The 21,267-nt window shown below is 24.8% G+C and overlaps 1 protein-coding gene and 1 long non-coding RNA gene across 5 annotated transcripts in view; one reads left to right on the top strand and one right to left on the bottom strand.

Annotated features, from left to right (window-relative positions):
* Positions 1 to 21,267, bottom strand: part of LOC126904565 (sodium channel protein 60E-like) — a 69,760-nt gene that overhangs the window by 40,940 nt on the left and 7,553 nt on the right. For all 4 annotated transcript variants that reach the window (XM_050683689.1, XM_050683687.1, XM_050683688.1 and 1 more), the window contains exons 3-6: positions 11,084 to 11,292; positions 9,999 to 10,219; positions 2,442 to 2,613; positions 70 to 147 (exon numbers count right to left, since the gene is read on the bottom strand). In XM_050683689.1, the coding sequence (XP_050539646.1) occupies positions 70 to 147; positions 2,442 to 2,613; positions 9,999 to 10,219; positions 11,084 to 11,292 (680 nt within the window). The remainder of the gene's footprint in view (positions 1 to 69; positions 148 to 2,441; positions 2,614 to 9,998; positions 10,220 to 11,083; positions 11,293 to 21,267) is intronic.
* On the top strand, positions 9,999 to 12,585 carry LOC126904571 (uncharacterized). Its single transcript, XR_007703773.1, has 3 exons — positions 9,999 to 10,137; positions 11,360 to 11,414; positions 12,105 to 12,585. It is a non-coding gene; the product is annotated as an uncharacterized LOC126904571 (long non-coding RNA).

Genomic DNA, 21,267 nt, shown 5'->3' on the forward strand with positions numbered 1-21,267 from the left:
TTAAAAACTCAAGAAATAAAGTGAAATAACGCGAAGGACTCACTAAAATATTTAACGCTTATTTCTCACCTCGCCCCGGTAACGTTTCCGCACAGCATTGGATTGCCTTCATTGTCCGATAACCAATTTTCTTTTTTATTTATCCATCTGAAAAAATCAGTCTGAGTTAAATAGTATAAGAAGTGAACAAATGTATCCGAGACACTAAGTATTTTTATGCTATATTTTATAAATAATTTTACAAATGAAAACAAACAAAAACTTGAAATAAAAATCATAAACAGTCTGCCGATGCTACATTATTTATTCAGCTTAATTTTCTATAATTAATAATTCCTAATTATTAGAACATAAAAAAATATAATGATTTTCGAGGGAATGTGCTATGATTATTTTTTAAAATCGTTAAGTATTAAATAGTAATTTTACATAAATAAAAATTGAAATAAACCAATTGTATATATTTTTTTTATCTCTTAGAATTTGAATATTTAAAGGTAATATCACAAACATGAAACAATTTATTAAACTCCATAATAATTCTATAATCACATTAAATTATTACCACATTATAAATTGTGTTCTTATGTATAGTTTGTATTAGGTATAAGAAAACACATACGCGTAGAACATTTTGTTCAATGCAGTTATTTAAAAATGTTTATATTTATAAATAGTTGTTAACTAATGTCTGGAATATGTTATTCGTACTAAATCGTTTGCCGTTCGGAGTTATTACACAAGTTCATTTTACCAAAAATACACATTTTGTAGTAGTGAGCGAATATCGAAGATTAGACTATAGTATCAAGGTAGTATTTGATTCTATATAGTGGCATCAATATACCATCACACATTTCCAAATTACATTTTCTCGTTTTTCGCAATATTACTATCTTGGTTACTTATTTCCTCAACTATAAGCCTTGAAGTTAATCTGAAGAAAATTCCATTAGGTTTTATGGAGTTACAAGTATTTGCCATTGATTAATGTAGATTTAAAACAACAAGAGCAAATCAACTTTCCAGTTTCAATTAGATTATTCGGTTTAATTTATAGAATAACTGAAATCATACTAATAGTGGGCGATTTTGATTTGTTAAATATTGATCCATGTCGCTTAATATTTTATTAAATTGTTGTTTGTGTCCGAAACTTTTAGGCTGCTGATAAGTTTTTAATTAGTTAATCTCTCATTCTTTATCCTTAAAAAAAAATATAAATTCTCAACTCAAATAAAAACAAAGAATAGTCGAACAAATAAAAAGAAAGAATTAATGATAATTTTTCTAACATTTATCAAAAATTACCTAGGATTTGTAGGTAAATAGTTTGTAAAATACTATAAAATATATCTTATAATACTACGTGTTTAATTTAAAATTTACTGTTTCTCTGATAAAATAATTAAGCAAATTCTTACTTAAATACATGTCATTGTGTCTAGCTTCAGTTATAAACAATATAAAATAAGTTACTATTACAGTGAGGTTGCGGTACAGTGGAGACATATATAAATGACATATGACATTGATTAACGTCACTATCATAAAAAAGCTTTGATGCAAATTAGTTATACTTCAAAATAATTTATATATTTGCAATTACATATTTTTTTTTGTTTTAAATAATAAATATTTTATACTAAATACTTAATAAATTGTTTGCTTAACTTAAAATGAAGAATTTTTTTTTTAATCTAACGGTTGATTTCTTATAGTAGAACAACTGTTGGGGTAATTTATTTTTATATTGTAGTATGCTTAATACGCTTTAATTTGATATAGGTTTAAATAGGGCAGACGTTCCAAGACATTTTCGAAAATTGAGTTAAAATTGGGTTGTCTCTTTCAAACCCATCTTATACTTGGGGTTTTCATTAAATTTCAAAAAAAGCATAAAAAAAGGCGGCTTATTATTTCTTGTATATGCCATTAGAGTCAGTGCATTTTTTAAGAGTTATAGCACAATAAAAAAAAGTAACGAAATGTTTACAAATATTTTGTGTTTTTTAACATTTAAGTCAAATAATTTTTAAAAATAGTATCATTTTTATTCATTAAGTACTTATAAAACGCTTTATTTTATAAAGACTTCAATAGCGGAGATGTCCCGAAACTTTCTCAAAAATTGAAAAGTTTTTTATAAATAAATTATGTTGAATATTGTACATTTTAAAATAATATCTCTAATATATTGGGATTGAAAATGTACCTTGAACACATTTTGCTAATGCATCTGTATCTATATTAATATGTTACCTATTATTTTATCTTAGAAACTATCCGAAACACTATAAATTGTAACCTAATTGTTATTAATTTCATTTCTATATAATTAATATTTCAAATGTTCTGACTTTATTCCAGGAGAAATGATACTTTATACATCCAAAGCGAAACGCATAATGTATACAAGAAAAGCATTAAACAATACTTACATCTGCCAGTTTACACTATTTTCGTTGATCATGACGCACTTGTTTCGAAGCTCGCCCATATAAACCTGTAGAGCAAACAAAGCGAAGACCATCAAACAAAATATAGTTAACGTCATAACTTCAGCTAATTGACGAAAGGAATGTAACAATGCATTGATGATCGTCTTGAGACCTAAAAAAAAAATTAGCCAATTAATTTTTAAAATCAAAGGATGAATAAATTACACTTAAATCAATTATAGCAAGTTAATGTGCTATAATTTTTCAAAGGAAAAATCTATAAATAGTGCAAGAATTGATTCAATAACAATTAATGTTTAATAATTAACTCAAAGAAAAATATTCTTTTAAAAAATTTATCTGATTGTGAGCCATAATACAAATATTTTATATAAGAAAATTAAAAATAATTGATTCAGTTCAACAAACCAGTCAGTCATAAATATATATATATATATATATATAGTATAACCCATATAAATTATATACAAATTATAATATCGATTATATAAATATAATATATCCAACTATATAATCGTAATCATTTTTTTTTGAGTAATTTTATTTATGAAATTTGAACAATGGACTTAAGAGAGGATTTTTTAATAATTAAAAGTAGTCAAATTTTGAGTGTAAAGATTTTGTTGGGGAAAAAATAATGGGTCACTGAAGAATTAATTTTATTTCCCATGATTATTAATGTAATTTTACTATTTATTTAAAAATTGATTAATTAAGTTCAAAACATTTTCATTTTTTTGAATACATTCTTTTTGTAAATTTTTAAGTTAAACTAAATGACAATTAAACTATATAATAACAGTTGAAATATCATAGATTAAAATAATCTAAAAATGTAATACTTTTCATAGAAATATTTGAAAAAATATTTGCATTCTAAAAACTTAATTTACATACTCTAATAGCCATTTTCTTTTAAATTTTAAAGTTTCAATCCGTTTAAAACGTAGTTTAAAATCAACTAATGTAACTAATATTATAGTAGAATTTTAATTAAATAAATAAATAAAGAGTTTGTTACCTAGTTTAACTTTTAAAATAATAAGGACAAGTAAAAATATAATTTTTGTACTGAGATAAAACCATTATATACAAGTTTTACTAAACTAAAATTAATTCCGTGCTAAAAATAATAAATATTTGAAAACTATTGTACAAACTCATTCAAATAGAGTAGTAATTGTTTTAATTTTTTTTTTAGAAGTTCTATTATAGAGGAACTAGAAACACTTATATTAATAAGTAAAAAAATCGTATAAGATTATTACGGTTAATCGGTGAGATTTAATCGGTTATTATTTCATTTTGTAAAAAAAAGAGCACATTAAACATTATAGGGAACTTAAAAATACCCCCCTTCAAAATAAATAAAAATACACAGTTGAAAATTTTTTTTTATTGATATTAGTAAAATAAAAAACCCAGCACAGGGGGGTCGCGGCACAGTGGTGACGTAGCATAGATGGATCAAGTATAATGATATCTGACAGTGATTAAAATCACTATAAAAAAAAAACGATTCGATGCAAATCTTTAGATAGTGTTTAATTTTAGAAAATTGGTGGATTATTCCAAAAGCTACATGATCTGCTAGTTCATTATTAATATCCTAATTAAGATAAAGTATGTCGAATGAAAAAGGGATTATTAAAAAATATTATTTCTCATAAAAAAATAATGTTGATCCATACATTTTTCAATATGTCATAGCATTATAAAGTTAAAAATGTAAAAAATAAAATCGAGAATTTTCACACAATAATACCATTCGATAGTCATTTTCACCGTGAAGATAAAATAAAGTCCGAATTTTTTTTTGCATAATAAAGTAAATTACATTAGCTTTAATTTAAGATATATATAAAAGTTTCAGACCTTCCGGAACATTTTCAAAAATCAAGTTGAAAAAATTAATTTTTTGTGAAAAAGTTGTCATTTAAATACCCCCCTGTGGGCAAGTAAAGGGTCACATATAAAAAAAAAACCAAATGATAGGTAAAGACATTATGCATCTATAAAAAAAAACTATATTGATTTGGTTAATTTTAAAAAAGTTATAGCAATTTTAAGTAAAAAAAATTGAAAAAATTTCGAAAATTAGCGATTTTTAAATTTGTAATTTTTTTGGTGGTTTCCCCCATTTACGAGGAACGAGGGAATTTTTTTCAATTTTTGAGGGTAATATCTTCGACTAGATACGATTTGATACGACGTATCATTGAAAGAAATCGGTTCGGTGAGAGCTGAGAAAAAGTGGCAACAAACAAAAAAAAAAAAAAACACATCTTAGTAATACCTTCTCAGCTTCGCATCAAAGCTAAAATGGATAAATTATGTTTATAATATATTTTTTTTAGTTTTAAAATTATGTATATTACAGTAGTGTTGATTTGTAAACAATAATGTACTGAATAGATAACAGGACGAGTAATGATTTAAGAATTCAGAATACTCGTCAATATATTATACTTTTAATAAAAATTATTGTGTACTAAACTTTTTTTAAAAATGTATTTTTCTGGTGATCTATTTTTTTAAATTTTTGCATTCCCTTGCCAACAAGTGAGAGTATGTGTTAAGAAGGTTACATACGGGAAAAGGAATGTGTATCAAAGACATTATTAATTTAAATAACGCTATATCCTATATATTAATAGGCTCAGATTCCATTTAATTTAAACAAATTTAATGGTTTAATCCATAAGAAAATAACTTATAAAACGTTCAGCATCGTTGAACGCATAATGACAAAAAAATAATCTACAAATTGAATTTATTGTAATGAAGTCTGAAGAATTTTATAACCATTTAAATGAGGAATATATTTATGTCTTTATTTAGTCATGAAAACTATCAAATATACCATTTAATCTCGAGTTAAAATTTTACACTTGTAAACGCTTTAGAATAAAAATATTTTTGTTGACCAACTTGGATACATTCTTTTTGAAAGTTTGTGTTCTTTGGTCATAGTTATCTACGGTACTTGTCAAACAGTTGAACTCAAGGGAAACGTGTATAAAGACGGTTTACAGCTGGACCGGAACTATAATTTATTAACTGTCGTTGGTCACGCTCGTTAATTGTTTAGTTTAGGTATTCAAATTAATTACTCACTTTGAAAGTAGTTATATACTATTTAACGAACAAATTCATTTAATTATAAATTTAAGGTAAATAAATTGTATTTTTTCAATATAAAAATTACTGTTATTTAAAATGTGTGACATCTTTAAATATTCATACGCTCAAATATCACAATGTTGATTGATATACAATATAAATATACNTTTTCAATATAAAAATTACTGTTATTTAAAATGTGTGACATCTTTAAATATTCATACGCTCAAATATCACAATGTTGATTGATTAAAATATTAATATACAACATAAAACATCATAAAAAATATTTTATATAAAAAAAGAATAGACAGCAGCTGTCGAGTATATTATTTATAATCCATAAAGAATTTACTGTGATAAAATCGACATAAAAGGTTTTTTATTTACTTGATTCTATAAGTTTAGGTTTTTGTCTCGGATCGAACATTGTGCTAGCTTTTAAACAATGAATAAGTAGTTTAAAAGTACTCTTCTTTAATAGGAAAAATTTTATTTATAAAAAATGTGCTCGTATTATTGAAATCGATAAATGAGTTTTTAATGTGACACATTGAGTTATTATTAAATTTTAATTATTAAATTATGATACATGCGGTGAATAAATTACAAAATGAGGTTTACGTGGGATGTAATAGCTTAAAAATGTACAACGACTGTTAAAACCTACTTTAATGAGGTCATTTCTGTGCCTTTGCTACATTATACATTAATTAATATTTTTCTTTTATGTGTTTAAGCACGCGAGATTTTTATGCTTTTTAAACTTAACTTTCATTACATAAAATTGGACAATTATTCAGTTTAAATCAATAAACTAACAGATGATCAATTATGAAAAATAGAATCTAAAAAATTAATTTAATTTTTTACAGAAATATCGATTTCTTTGAAGCGATAATTACAGGTTCAAAGATGAACTCTGTGAAGAGTTATATTTGTCTGTAAATATTCTAAATGATATAACAATCCATGAAAGCTTTAATACGTTCATAACTAAAAAAATATTTTAAAAATATATAAGCTGATTTAAAACTATTTATAATAAATAAAATTGCATCATTGAGCTATTTAAAGATTGAAACTACACTATCTAATAGGATATCCAATAGAATATCCATAAAGGACTAATACAGTTAATTCGCCATTAGTCGTGCAAAATCAATATTTAATAAAAAAAACAAATCATCTAAAAACGGTCACTAAATTTTTTTTTGTATTTGTTTCTCTGCCCATTAAAAAATCATGGGTACTTAATTATATCTTTGAATACTATTAATTAAGAAATAAGTAATGTGATTGAAACTCATTACCTTTCTATGATTTTTTAGTTAACATTGACTACTCCGTAATGAAACTAGTAATCATTGATAAGGTTATTATTATTATTAACATTAATAAATTATTACTTATATAATGTTCAATCAGATACTAATATAATAAATAATAAAACAAAAAAGTAATGAAACATTTAAAACTTGACTCATAAATACATAATTAAGTTGTATTTTATATGCTTACATTTTTAAGATATCAGTACAATGTAATAAACTATTAAATATCTCTTTTTATAAATATTTGATTAAAAATAAATACCCCTAAATTTAATGTGTTTTACTATTTAATAACTTATATTACAGAAACATGTATGAATTAAATCAAACAAATGTACATCAGTAAAGTTTGGAAAGATTTATGAGTTAATTTCGTAACACAATTTGTGTTTCATAAATTATTAGATGTATGGATTATTTTTATGCTGTAAATTTTAAATATTTCTAGACTTTCTCTTTTAAATCACTTTTTATATATTTTTTAGAACTTGTATAAAATATTGATAATTGAATAAATTATAGCTAATTTGGCAGTAATATTTTTGTACTAACTAATACACTAAATAATATATTATATATATTCAAACTATTTAATTGATTAATTAATTTGTGCGCTTGCTATGCTACAAGCTTCTATTAAATCTCTGAATAGCTAAATTTTAAAATTTATAAATGAAAATATTTTTTATTCGTAAATTAATTGAAAGCAATTATATAAAACAAACGAAATGTATGTTTTGAACATTTAGACAAAAAGCATTAAAAAGTTCCAAAGTAAAACTTTTGTTGTTGTATTTATGGACAGACGTATCGAATTTAAATTTTAATCTAGGGGTCCTGAAAATAAATAGAAAGAATTAGATAAGTTCAAAAAAATTAAGTTCCATTTGTTAAATAATTTTATAATGAAAATTGATGGCTATGGTAATGATATTTAATTTTAAAATCGCGTGTCTTTAGTTCTCAGAAAATAAAATATATTACCGTGTAAACAGTATCGAGGTCAAAAAAATGAGCTAACTAAAAATCAAAAGTAACGGTTTTAAAAAAGTATAAATATGTAAATGTTAGTACGGGACAATAACTATAATTAGTTTAGTCAGAAATTCTAGTTTATAAATCAAATTATTCACACTTTCTATATTAAAAAGATGGCATGATGATCATTTATCAGCAGATTTCACGTAGTAAACTTTATTGGTTAGTTTTTCATTTTGTAATCCTTTTGAGCGTATGAAAACCTTAATAAGACATAGGTTATAAATTATTAGAGATTACGAAACATTTTCAAAAAATTGAGAAGAAAAAAATGTTTAAGTGTAGAGAGTGGTCTTTTTTTTTTTTTTTAAATATTCAGTTAAGGCTAAGTAAGTTAATAATTTTTTTCTGATTTGTAAAGTTACTAAAAACTAACTTGTCAAAAAAAAAAAAACGATGGTACTCATAAGTTAAAGTTACACGACAAAGTTAAGTTACTTAAAATTTTATCGTTTTTAACTAAAGTAATTTATTGAGATATTGTCCCCTAAAAAAATTATTGAGAAAAATATTTACAATTATTGAGGATAATGTATTGAAGATACAAATATAATTCAAGTTCTTTTGATGTGTCGAATCTTAATTTGGTCCAATGAAATATGATCTTACAATCAATTATCCTTTCCAAACGATTAAATTACATTAGTAATTATAATTTAAGCGACAAACAACGATGTAACTGTTATTAAACGGGAATCATCACCGGAAATATATGCATTTGGCATTGAGGATTAAAATTGACATCATAACTGATTATATAAGTAATTAGTATTTCACAATCTCATCAATACAATATTCAACATAAGCTTTATTTTATTTTTGCTGATATATTTTAGGAATAATCTCAATTTTTTATTAGTAGAATATACTAATTTTTATTAATATATTCTAATTTAATATGATTAGTAACTATTTTAATATGGTTAAAATATTTGAGTGAATCTCGAAGAATAGAAAACAATTAAAATAACGAATACAAAAAAAATGGATTCCGATTATAACGATAAAACCGAAGTAGTAGGTTTGAATAATTTACATATTTATATAATTATAAAATAATTCATTATACACTATTATTTTTTTCTTTCTTTATTAAAAAAAAATCTGTTCATAACATTTACAATAAGTTTTTTTGTTGATTTATTCAATTATATTAATAGCGTTAAAATGAAGTCACCCATTGGTAACACCTCGATTAGTTTTAGTTGAAGCTGTATACAAGTTATGGTTTTATTGCTGTCGTTAATTTGTTAAATCAGTAGGTCTCGGTTCCATTTACGTTTGAGTCTTCGTGGTGGGTTGTCAGGTATTGAAGTTGTGTACATTTTTTTAATTAAAAGGTTTGAATTTGTATTAAGTTTTGAGTGAAATCTAGTATAGTGTAAAATAGTAAGTTCTTTGACAGTTTTGATGTTTAAATCTTAGTGTGGGTTATTATTTGTTACATACCACGGCCCACCAGTTAACATTTGTAATGTTATATTTTGAAAGGGATTGTATTGGTCGAATATTGGATGGTTTAGCTGGTCCCCATATTTGTATACCATAAGACCAGACTGGTCTGATTATTGACTGATAAATAAGTAATTTTGTTTCGAAAGATAATTTACACTATTTAAAACGTATTATTAACTTTTAATATTTTTTTACGATTAATTTACTAGACCAATTAATTTTTTTTGTAAAAAATACTCTGCAAAATAGCCATTTTAAAATTAAAAAAATTTTATTATTAAAAGATAAATAGAAGATATGTTTTGATGTAATTTAAGGATGCAAAAGTTGTTTAAAAAAAATTAAATCAAAATGATAAATGCATCAAAAATCATAAGAGTTATCAGTTTATTGGACGTCGTATAATTATTTAACATTTGAAGGATTGTATGTATTAAACGTTGGATAAAGATACATAAGTTTTTAAATATATTTAAATATTATAGTTAATAAATCTATGTATACTACATATATATAGATTTATAGGTGTTTCGTGAATTGTATTACAGATACGTTCCACCCAGTATATATCTATGCATTGTATTACCTGGCATAATTGATACTGTTTTCAATGCTCTAAGCACTCGAAACGTTCGTAATCCAGCTAAATTTCCTACATCCATGCCGATTGTGGCGTAACCTGAAGTAATAACAATGAAGTCAAGCCAATTCCACGGGTTCCGCAAGTATGTATACTTATTTAGTATAAACCCCTTTGATATAGTTTTGATTACCATTTCGGCCGTGTAGATGGCTAAGAAAACGTATCTAAAATATTTAATTATTTTTATTACTATTATTTACTTATAATAATTTGTTTAGAGAAATCGCTGATTGTTAAGCTTAATAATTCTCTGCATTATTTTAATCTTATATAATCAATTAAATAAGTCTCGCGCCCTCCTCCCGAGTAAAACAAACCTGAAAAATTAAAAAGGATGTAAGTTATGGTTATAGGTACTTTAAAATAATTTGCAAGGGTGTCTAGCAATAACTAATGAAGGCGAAAATGTTCATTAGCCTAAACAATTACTGTATAATAATTACTTACTTAGATGTACCGATATTATGTACTTCAGCGTACTTTTGTTTATAAAAATTATTTTTTATTTTTTTTTCGTATCATTCGTATTCTCTAAGAAACATCTTGTACACGAAGACACAAAAAACACTTTAAAAATGTAGGTCATTATTTTTCCAAATGAAAAAAAAATCATGCACGTATGATTTTAATTACTTATAAGATTACTATTGCTAAACAATTATACTCATTGATTTTATCTAACTAATAAATATAATAATCAAGAATTCCAATATTAAACACAAGCCTTTTTTATTTAAGCTAGCTTGTTGAGTATTTTTGATCATATTTATCGACCTATAATACAGTAATTATTATGTACTTACTGCTGAAACAGATTTTTGACTTTTTTTTTATGAAAATTGTGCTTCTATCTTATAATTTAATCCAATCAGCAGAATTCTAATATGATTTTTTATAATTAACTAAATAAGTAAATACAAATTTTCTTAAAATATGCTTATATCGACTTTAACCCCCTTTCTCTGAGATCAAAAATATTTATAAATTAATTTTTAGAGTTAGTGTACTTCTTGTTTTATTTAACTTACTCAGCCTCATCAACCGAATCAGTTTTGGCTAGGAAGACACAATTGAGCAAAATAGTGGTCATCACCACATAATCAAATATTTGATTTGTTGAAATATAAATGCATAGTTGGCGAAATAAATTCCATGGTGAAAATGCGAAGAAAGACTTGGTAGCTGTAAAACGATGTATATAGTTTTTTCTGAACCTTTTTGATACCACACAAAATGTCTGAAAAAACAATTTATAAGTAAATAATTTAATTAAAAATATAACTTTTTTTTTTAAACACTTTCAGAAACAAATTATATTTAAAAGAGAAACGGAAATGCAGAACCAAACTTAAGGGACGGGTAAGCATTAAATACATATAACTCAAACAGTACATATTATACATTAGAGAATATTTAGAATGATTACAATATTACAGTATTTATATTGTATATTTAGAGTTGTAAGTAAAGAAGATATCAGTTTTTAAATTGCCATTAGAACATGTATATTTTATTAGTTATAAATGTAGCATTGTAACATGACAAGTATAATACTATAATGGTTTAATCCTTCTAGATATGACACTTCATTTTTTGTTAAAATCATTCAAAGTTAATTTTTCGTGATGAGTAGTCCTAGGATAGGCTGAGAATCGATTTTAGAATGATCTAATTTAGAACTTTTAAAATTCCCTAAGCATGTGTTATAAGCTCTTTAGTATTATAACTACCTAAGACAACTGATAATAATATTATAAATGAAATGATAAATAAAAATGTGTAATTAGTGATAATGATTTTTTTGTACTTTTAAGACTCTAAGTTTATACTATCATTTTCATATTTTGTAAATTTTTTAAGATCCCATGTTGGAGAATGAAAGGTAAGCTACAATATAATTGTATTATTATCTTCCTTACTGATATTAATTGTATAGGAAATTATTCGAAATATTTTATTATAATGCTGGGCAAAATGACAAACTACTGTGTCATTTTGCCTGAGTTATTTTTTATATTTAATTTAATTTAATTTTTATTATACTTCTAGTTACAATGGTATCGAATTATAAACGTAAAACCACACGACAGTTATGGACAGAAAGTGATATGAAAAAGCTATATCTGCTATAGACAAAAAAGAAATTGGTTGGCTTAAGGCGTCTAAAAAATGTAATGTTCAAGCTACTCTTCGTCGTCAATGTCAGGACAAAAATAAATTAGCTATTGGTGTTACGAAAACACTAAGTCGACCTAGCACTTTTTGACCTTCTTTGAAAAAAAAAAGTTGAGCACATACCAGAAATGGAATCTAGATTTTTTGGATTTACTGTGAAAGAAGTTCAGAAATTGGCCTATAATGTAGCAAAAGAAGCTTGTATACCTCATATATTTAATATTAAAAAAAAAGAAGCGGGTCAAGATTGGTTGTATTATTAATTTAAAAGATTTTTTAATATATAGATTAAAGAAGTTACTTATGTTTTATTTTATAATTAAGAACCCAAGTTTTAAATTAAAATATTTTAAGTCTGAACAGTAAAATTTTTATTTAATTAATTTTATTAATTAACTTGTTTTGTTGAAAATAATAAAGTATTGTTAAATATTGTTATAAATGTATTAAATGTATTTTAATTACAAAACAACATTGAAATTAAACATTCACTTGTAAGTATTTGAAAAAATATCATGTATAAAAGTAAATATGTCATTTTACCCGACCGTCAGGGTAAAATGACAGTACATCATTTTTTAAAAAAAATGTATATATATATTTTTTGAATTGAGCATCTCTACTTGTTTGTGAGATATAATAAAGTCTATATACCAAATTTGAAGTTTTAACTCACAATATTGACTTTTATAAATCAATATTAAAAAATAGTATGTCATATTAAGCTGATCTCTCCTAATATGAGGAATTATACAAAAACTTCACTAAAAATATTGTTCTAATAATGTTAATGTGAAACATATTCATCACATCGACCTATTAGCTATTAATAGCTGATAGCTCAATTGGAGAACAACTATAAAAAATTACATTTGGGTTTGCTAATTAATTTTCTAATATTTATACCATGAAATCTATCATGCTTGATATTGATGTTCAAAAATTATATAACTATTCATCTAAAGCTAGTCTTTACAAAAAATTAACTCCGATTTACCAAAATTTTAAAATTATTAATTTTCATAAAAATTGAAACGACGAAAATTATAACTAAGCATGTATATCATTCGGAAAATGAATTTATACTAATATGAAGTATTTGAATTTAAGTTTTACTCTTCTTATAATAACTTTCATCAAAACAGGGCCGGATTTAGGGGAGGGCTGAGTGGGCTGCAGCCCAAGGGCCCCCACAAATTTGGTATACATTGGTATCACAAATATGATAATAACTGTTATTTAATAAGTAAAAAAATATATTTCCTTGTTTATGTATAAGGGGCCCCCACAATGCATTCCGCCCAGGGGCCACCACATACCTAAGTCCGCCCCTGCATCAAAATATCAACAATTTGGATTGAATCGGAATTAAACTATTAAGAAAATTTATAAACATTAGCATGTAATCAGAAAAGTAATTATTATTTACGACATCCTGAAAAGTGAGAAAAAGTAAGTTACTGTTTTATTCGTTGCGTATATTGATATAATCATATTGTATATACGATATATATCTACATGATATATCAAGAAATGGATAAGATTTAAATAATGATGTGTATTAATGGCAAAATAATTTTCATTTTAGTTTTGGTCAAGTTTCAATTATATTTTAATTCGGTAATAATACTGTAATTTTGATATTGTTTAAGTTTGGATAAATATTAGGTAATGATTAACTTCAAGTAAGAGAACATAACCTGCCAAATTGATTAATTAATATTTTTAATATACAGAGTGTTCAGTAAATAAGGAAACGAATTTCTATTGTACTCATTGTTTGTAACAATTTAACTGTTTCCTAACTTACTGAACACCCTGTATAACTTAGATTTTGTAAAACACTTGAAATAATCAAGTAAATTTAATGACAATTAAAAATATTCTTATATACTACTTCTAAAGATATCATCAATATTTCTTAAAATAGGGTAACGGGAAGATTTTAATTACTAATAGCCGAACTTTAGAGAAGTCCTTCGTAAAGTCATAAATTTTCACTTTAAACTTTTCTGACTTAGTTTTCTATTGTTTTACATCATTTGACTTCTAGATTACAATGAAGTTTAATGGCTATACGTATGTATACCTATTAATCTAGGAATTTACGACCTATAAATTTACAAATCTAATGTATTGCTCTAATAAAATTATACTTCTAAAATAGAGATTGAATAATTTAATATACAGTATTATATATTGTGTAAAAAACTTTCTATAGATGTTTAAATAATAATAGAACAAATATTTCAAAGAATAATATCAACTAATATTACCTAATTAGTATTTTAAAATTAAAAACTTAATTTATTAAGGTTTTGTCTAGTGATATTTGATCCAATCTCAACCGAAGTTAAACCTAACTAACCGAACAACCGTTCAGCTTAATTTTCAAGATTGAAGTGTAGTCAGTTTTTTTTTTTGATGGTTAACAAAAAACTAAATTTTTGTATTGAAAAAGATGGAAAAACAGTACACCGGTACGCAATCGACCTTAATATCTACGGATTGAAGCAAAGCAAGTCCCCGAGTTATACAGGCTGCAAATTTGTAATTAAATTTATAATAACATTTTATTTTTATGTTTTTAAATAGTTAAAAATATATGAAAATTAAAAAATAATAAACTATTTGTCAAAAACATAACTGTTGTTCAAAATACAGACTGATGAATTATTCCATCGTTTAGTGACACAAAGATCAACTTTGTCATGGAATAGTTTATTTTATCTTGAAACTTTGTTTCTTTAATAAAAAGTTCATCAAAAAGTTTTTAAACGTTTCGCACCAATGAACCGATCAAAAAGATGTATATATCTACGACAGATATTTGGAACAAAATTTACAAACAATTGTTGACAACTTCATAAAATCGCCTAACGGCTAAAATGTAGATTTTTTAATTTAAAAATAAATGTTATTTTACTCCATTAACTCAAAATCATATTTTTATTAATAATTATTTTTAAATGCCTTACATTATATAATCATTATTTACGTATCTGTCTACAGTTATTTATATAATTGTCAATTTCATTTAAGTTTAATGTGATGAAAAGTTTGAGATGAAAAGATTTTTAATAGGAATAACATAAACTTATAGATCATTGGATAAATAATAAGTTTATTTTATAGTTAAGAACTTTTATACATTTTTAGCGATTCAGTATGTAAAAATAAAATAAAAGTAATTTTAAATTGATTTTCTTGCGAAACAAATGATTTGATCATTTAGTAATTTAGTACGTTAATCATTAAAAAAAAAAGTTGTCTGTATTACAAAATGAACAAATTCAATGTACAGTAAAAATTTTAACATCGAAAGCAAACATTCTGTGATTTAATATGTTTCAGGCTAGTTTTATAAACGATTTGTCATAATCACAACCGACATTAGATGGGGTGACAGCACAACTATGGAATTTGACAATTCAAAACATAGCTGTGTATATTGAACATGTAATGTTGATAAACGAAAATGAAAATAGCAACATGAAGAAGGTGGTAAATAACTATGTTAACCTACACAAAGTATAAGTTTACTCCAGTACCCTTAACCAAAACATTTTCGTGCGTTGTTATCGCCAAAAGATATCTAAAATGACGTGGGGTCGACTTAACGTTTCACGTCATGCATGGAATTATGCAGAATTATAACAAACTTAAAAACTCAGAAAACCGCCATGAAATGAGCTTGGGTAGTTTCATCGATTAAAAATGTACAATTAAACAAATATTTAAAAATATAATCTTTTCCTTTATGGACACAATTAATGGTGTGAATTTGGGCTTTTAAATTTCTATTAACTTCAAATTAAAGCTAAAAAAAATGCAAATATTATTTATACAAAAAAATATTTTTATATAATAAGAATGCTCAATGTTAAAATTAATGTTTTGTAAAAGTAATGTTAATTTGAAAAAAAAAATGTCTAAATAATTACTCAAAACGTAAAATCAAATAAAGATTCGAAATCCTAATTGAAATGTAACTAATATTAAACTACTTGAAAGAACATTTTTCATGATTCTAAAATTTAATTCTACCATATTTAAAGTTATTTTAGTTTACACAATATTATTAAAATACTGTATTCAAAAATTATTATAATTTACACTTTTTAATTTGAAATTGATTTTAATCTTATTTGGTTAAAAAGTATCATATATTAAAATTAAAGAAAATTTTAGTACAAATTTAAGTTAACATACTAATAATAAAATAAAGTATTATGAGAACAAGAGTTTTTTTAAGTATATAATAAACAAATATTAGACCATATTAAATTATACACATAAACAAATTTTTTAAAAATTCTTTCTTTAAATAATATATATTATCATAAAATTTTCTTTTGCGCTATATACAGAATGTCCCACCAGGAATTGAAATCTTTAATAACTTTGCTTCAGTCAATAATTTGCGTAACTTACTTTTTATATTTCATAGTTTTTTACTACATTTAAAACATATTTTTTCTTATTAGTGAATTTAAAATTAATAATAATAATTTTTTTTTAATTTCTTAAACATTTTTTATTTATTTGTAGGTCATTTCATTAAAAAAATTCTGATAGGTTGATAACAACATCAAGATAAGTATTTATTGAGTTGCAAATTTTTAACACAAGTGGGTATGAAGCGCATGATGAGTACAACTTGTACTAGTGTATATTTATAATGTATACTCTACCCGCGCTACATTCCCTTTCATAGTATTAAAATACCTCTAACTTAACAAGTATTTGTGATACAGTTGTTATCATCCATTAAAAAATTATGTAAGAAAAATACTTAAAACTGGCTATTTTGAATTTAAAAAAAGTAACAAATTTTTTTTTCATACATAATTAAAGATTTTATTTAATTTTTAAAACGAAATAAAATTATTATCAAGGAAAATTTTAGTTGTCAACGTTCTTTTTTAAAGTTGTAATTAGTATCCATATAGTTTTATAAACAATTAGTAAAAGTATTGTTGTTAGTTTCAACAGCCATTAATCACGTTGTTGTGGAATGAAGCAACAGAGCTAAAATAATAAAAGAAAAAAGTATCCAAAATATATTTAACTACCAAGAACCCACTTTATGTATAAGAATAAATGTATTCAAAAGATATTGTTATATATTTTTTAAATATCTATAAACATTTTATTTTATTAATAATAAATAAATAATTTTCGATTAATTTATATTAAATAAAAAACCAATTCAACGGAAGCCGTCTTATCCGATTGGCGTACGTCCAGCAATCGATAGTATATAACATAACAAGATAGACATTTTTTATTTTGCAATAAACACCATAGCTAATTTTTATTTTAGAAGTGAATGTAATAGAATTTTTTATAAAGTAAGTTAATCTAGTAGGAAATGTTAGTACATTATAATCCACACAAAGGTTTTTTTTCTGAATCTAAATTTGTAGTATTTTAGATTAGAATTAAATATGACACTTAAATATAATATGACACAGTACAAATTCATGTACGAATATTATATTAAAATAAACAGTTTATGTTAGAACACAATTTTTTTTTAATATTTTTAGTACCTACTCATGTATTATTAACGTAAAAGTATATAGGTCAAATGACAAAGGGCATTAAGGATCATATGCGATTGAAAAAGGTATAGTGTAAAAAGAGTGGTAAAAAATAGATAGTAACAATACACGTTTTATTATAATAAGGAGAAAATGGTTGTATGTTTAACAGTATGGTGTTTAACTGAAAAGCAAAAGGCAGGAAGTTGGGTGTCCGGACGGTAATTCGTGGCGGTAAAACCCGAGGGATAATTCATCATAAAGCTCTGCAAGGGTAGAGTCGTAGTGCAATGCTTCTGCCTCGAATAAAACTTGTACACGACGTCATCAGAGAGACATCAATCACCAAAAAACCTATTTCCAAAAGCACTGCATTCAAACGCACACCTAACCAACACTGCCAACATAAGCAATGATCTATCATTATATTTACACCACACATATCACCAATTCTTAATGAACAACATAAGCGCCTGAATAACTATTTTGTATTATTATCATAACGATAAAAATACTTCAATCGAAATTCTAAAATCAACATACTTTTTAAATAATTCAATATTACAACTGAATTGATCCATACGAATCAGGGAAAATATTCATTTTATTTTTGCAATACTCGTTATAATTTTCTATTGTTAATTAAATAAACACATTTTATCGGTTCCTAATTTTATTTTCATTGAAATTCGACATATGAATACTAAGAATAAAGGACAAGTAGATACTTATAAATACTAAACATTAATCTATTGGTTTTGCGTATTAAAAGTGGACAAAAATAAAAATTGCTCTATTTGATGTTTTTCAACAAAATACAACATCATTACTCCTCATCTTTATCTCAACTACTTGGGATGGTCACCCTTATCCTAAACTTCCTCTTGCTACGATCTCCCACATCATCTACATATACATCAGTCATCCTCATATCGCATTCAATATCATCTCTTTTTTTATTTTTCTCTACCTCTTATTCCCTCAATATTCATTTTCATAAACTGTTCTTACAGCTTTCGATTCCTCGCTCCTCATAACAAGACCTAACTATCTATTTTCTCTCATCTTTTCCATAATTGACGCTACATCTATACTCCCTCTTATCTGTTCGTTCCTTATCCTATCTACTAAAATCACTCCACTCATTTATCTAAACATTCTCATCTCTGCTACACTCATTCTCTGATCTACTTTCTTGTCAATCGCTCATCACTCTGAACGATACATCGTATCTGGTCTCACTACAGTCTTATAGAACTTATCTCTCAGCCTCATTAGAATTATCTTATTGCATAACACATCAGGCAATCCTCTAAAGTTATAAATATGATATTGCAGAGTAATTAACACGTATAAATTAATTTCGTTTTAGCGTTATTACCTTACAATCGTCATTACCAAACCTATAGAATATTTTGTCATAAATATAGGCAACATTTTATGTTTGTATAAAAACGTATTTTTACTGTCATAAGATCAAAAATGAAGATAAATTTACATATGAAAATATAACCTTAAACTCCTAATTCAAACCCTTAAAAATAATTATATTTAACTACGCCCTTAATTATGATCATACTATTAAGTTATGATTTTTTAATATCAATCTATAACATATGAAATACAAATTTAAACTCTGATTCTAAAAATAATTCCATGTTTAATTTTTAAACCAATTTAAAAATATAATAAAACGTATTTAAATAATAAAACATTTTCGCTGTAAGACAAAAGAAATGTAAACCATAACATAAATAACAATGTTTTCGAAAATAACGATGCTACAATTATTCAATTGAACTTTTATTTCCATTCATTAGTTTTTATAGTCGACGCTCTCGTTTATCAATGCAAGGTACATATATATATATATTAGTATCTCCTAACCGAAATATAAATTAAAAACCGGGTAACTGGCCGAAATAAATTTGGTTTGTGGCAATATACCTAGTAAAATAGTAGAATTGCATAGAATTTTTTTTTAGAACATGACGAAAAAATTGTCATAGAAATCAAAATATTATGCTCCGCCTTCAAAAATTCGATTGAATTTAAAATTTTACTTTAAAAAGCCAAAACTAATAAAAAATATATATATGTGTATCGGCAAATCTGATTTTAAAAGTTTTTTTTAAGTAATATTTTAAGTGCAATTAAGATTTTAGTGATTTCATAACACTTTTGTTTTTGAAAAAAATGAACATTGATCAACTAACTTATTAGATATGGTAAAAACATTCTAGAAATCGAAATAATTTCTTGTCCTAGCTTTAATTAAAAAAACAAAATGTATTTTAATATTTTAGAATTAAAATTGCATTCATTAAACTAACACTTAATTTTTTTACAATAAATTTAATATGCAGTTTATTGATGTATCCTAATTCAAGGTAGACCGGTAGTCCTTCCTTAAATTCATTAACGACTAATTTAAAATTTTAAGATTTCGTAGAGTTAGAAATACAATTTTAACGCCAATAAGCAGAGATGATTAACAAAAATAAAATTAAGGTTCTTAACACACATTAAAAATGTTTTTACACCTTTAGTTGTAAGTACGGAACCTTCATAATTGTAGACTGAACATTCGTCTCTAGGCTACAGCATTTATTGATTAAAATGATGTATCATGATATCATTAAACAATAAATTATTATTTTTAAATATATCACTCAGTCTGTATATGGCTCTAAAAAAGTAACATAAATAACCATTTTTTTAAACTAATGACTACGTATATTAGGAGTAAGGAAGTTAAAACAAGATATAAAATAATTGTTTGCCATGTATTTTTAAAAAATAGTTAATTGAATAGTAGTAAAAAATTATAATAAACGAAGAATAAGCACGATGAAAATGCATATGGCCGAATCTTTTAATAATTGTAATTAATAACTGCAACATTTTCACTAAATACAGTTTCATAAACTTGAAACCATGAATTCGTATGTTAATTATAAAGGTTAAGATCCAAAGTATCAAAGAGATTTGCAGTAATTGTCCTGGCTAGACAAGAAAAATATTTAATATAAAACGAGTGTTTTCTTGTACTGCATTCCTGTATTGAAATTGCCTATATAAAACGCCGGTTTGAGAATAGAGAATCGCTTAATATGATTCCAGTGTTTCAAAAATGCTATTTTTGAACTGTTGGTACGTTGTACGGAAACACTTTAATATTAATTCTATTTATGGTCAAATATAAATTGAATAGTACAAATTATTATCCTCGCGTTATTAATAACATTACGCCGATGAGGTCTAATTAAAACTGAACCGCATGCAATTCGGTCAAGTCGATACTTGGCGTGGTTAAATTAGGATTGTGAAAGCAATACGATAAATCGTTTCTGCTCCTACTCTACATTTAATCACCGCCCCTCTACTGGATCTTTCTATATATGCATTCATTTGTTCGACAATATTTTAATTCCCCTGGCAATTAGCCGTGTAGAACACCGAATGTTGTACCTATTTTACAAATGGTTTAC

This window comes from Daktulosphaira vitifoliae, unplaced genomic scaffold (assembly GCF_025091365.1).
Source record: "Daktulosphaira vitifoliae isolate Bord-2020 unplaced genomic scaffold, ASM2509136v1 Scaffold_4, whole genome shotgun sequence".
Taxonomy (NCBI): domain Eukaryota; kingdom Metazoa; phylum Arthropoda; class Insecta; order Hemiptera; family Phylloxeridae; genus Daktulosphaira; species Daktulosphaira vitifoliae.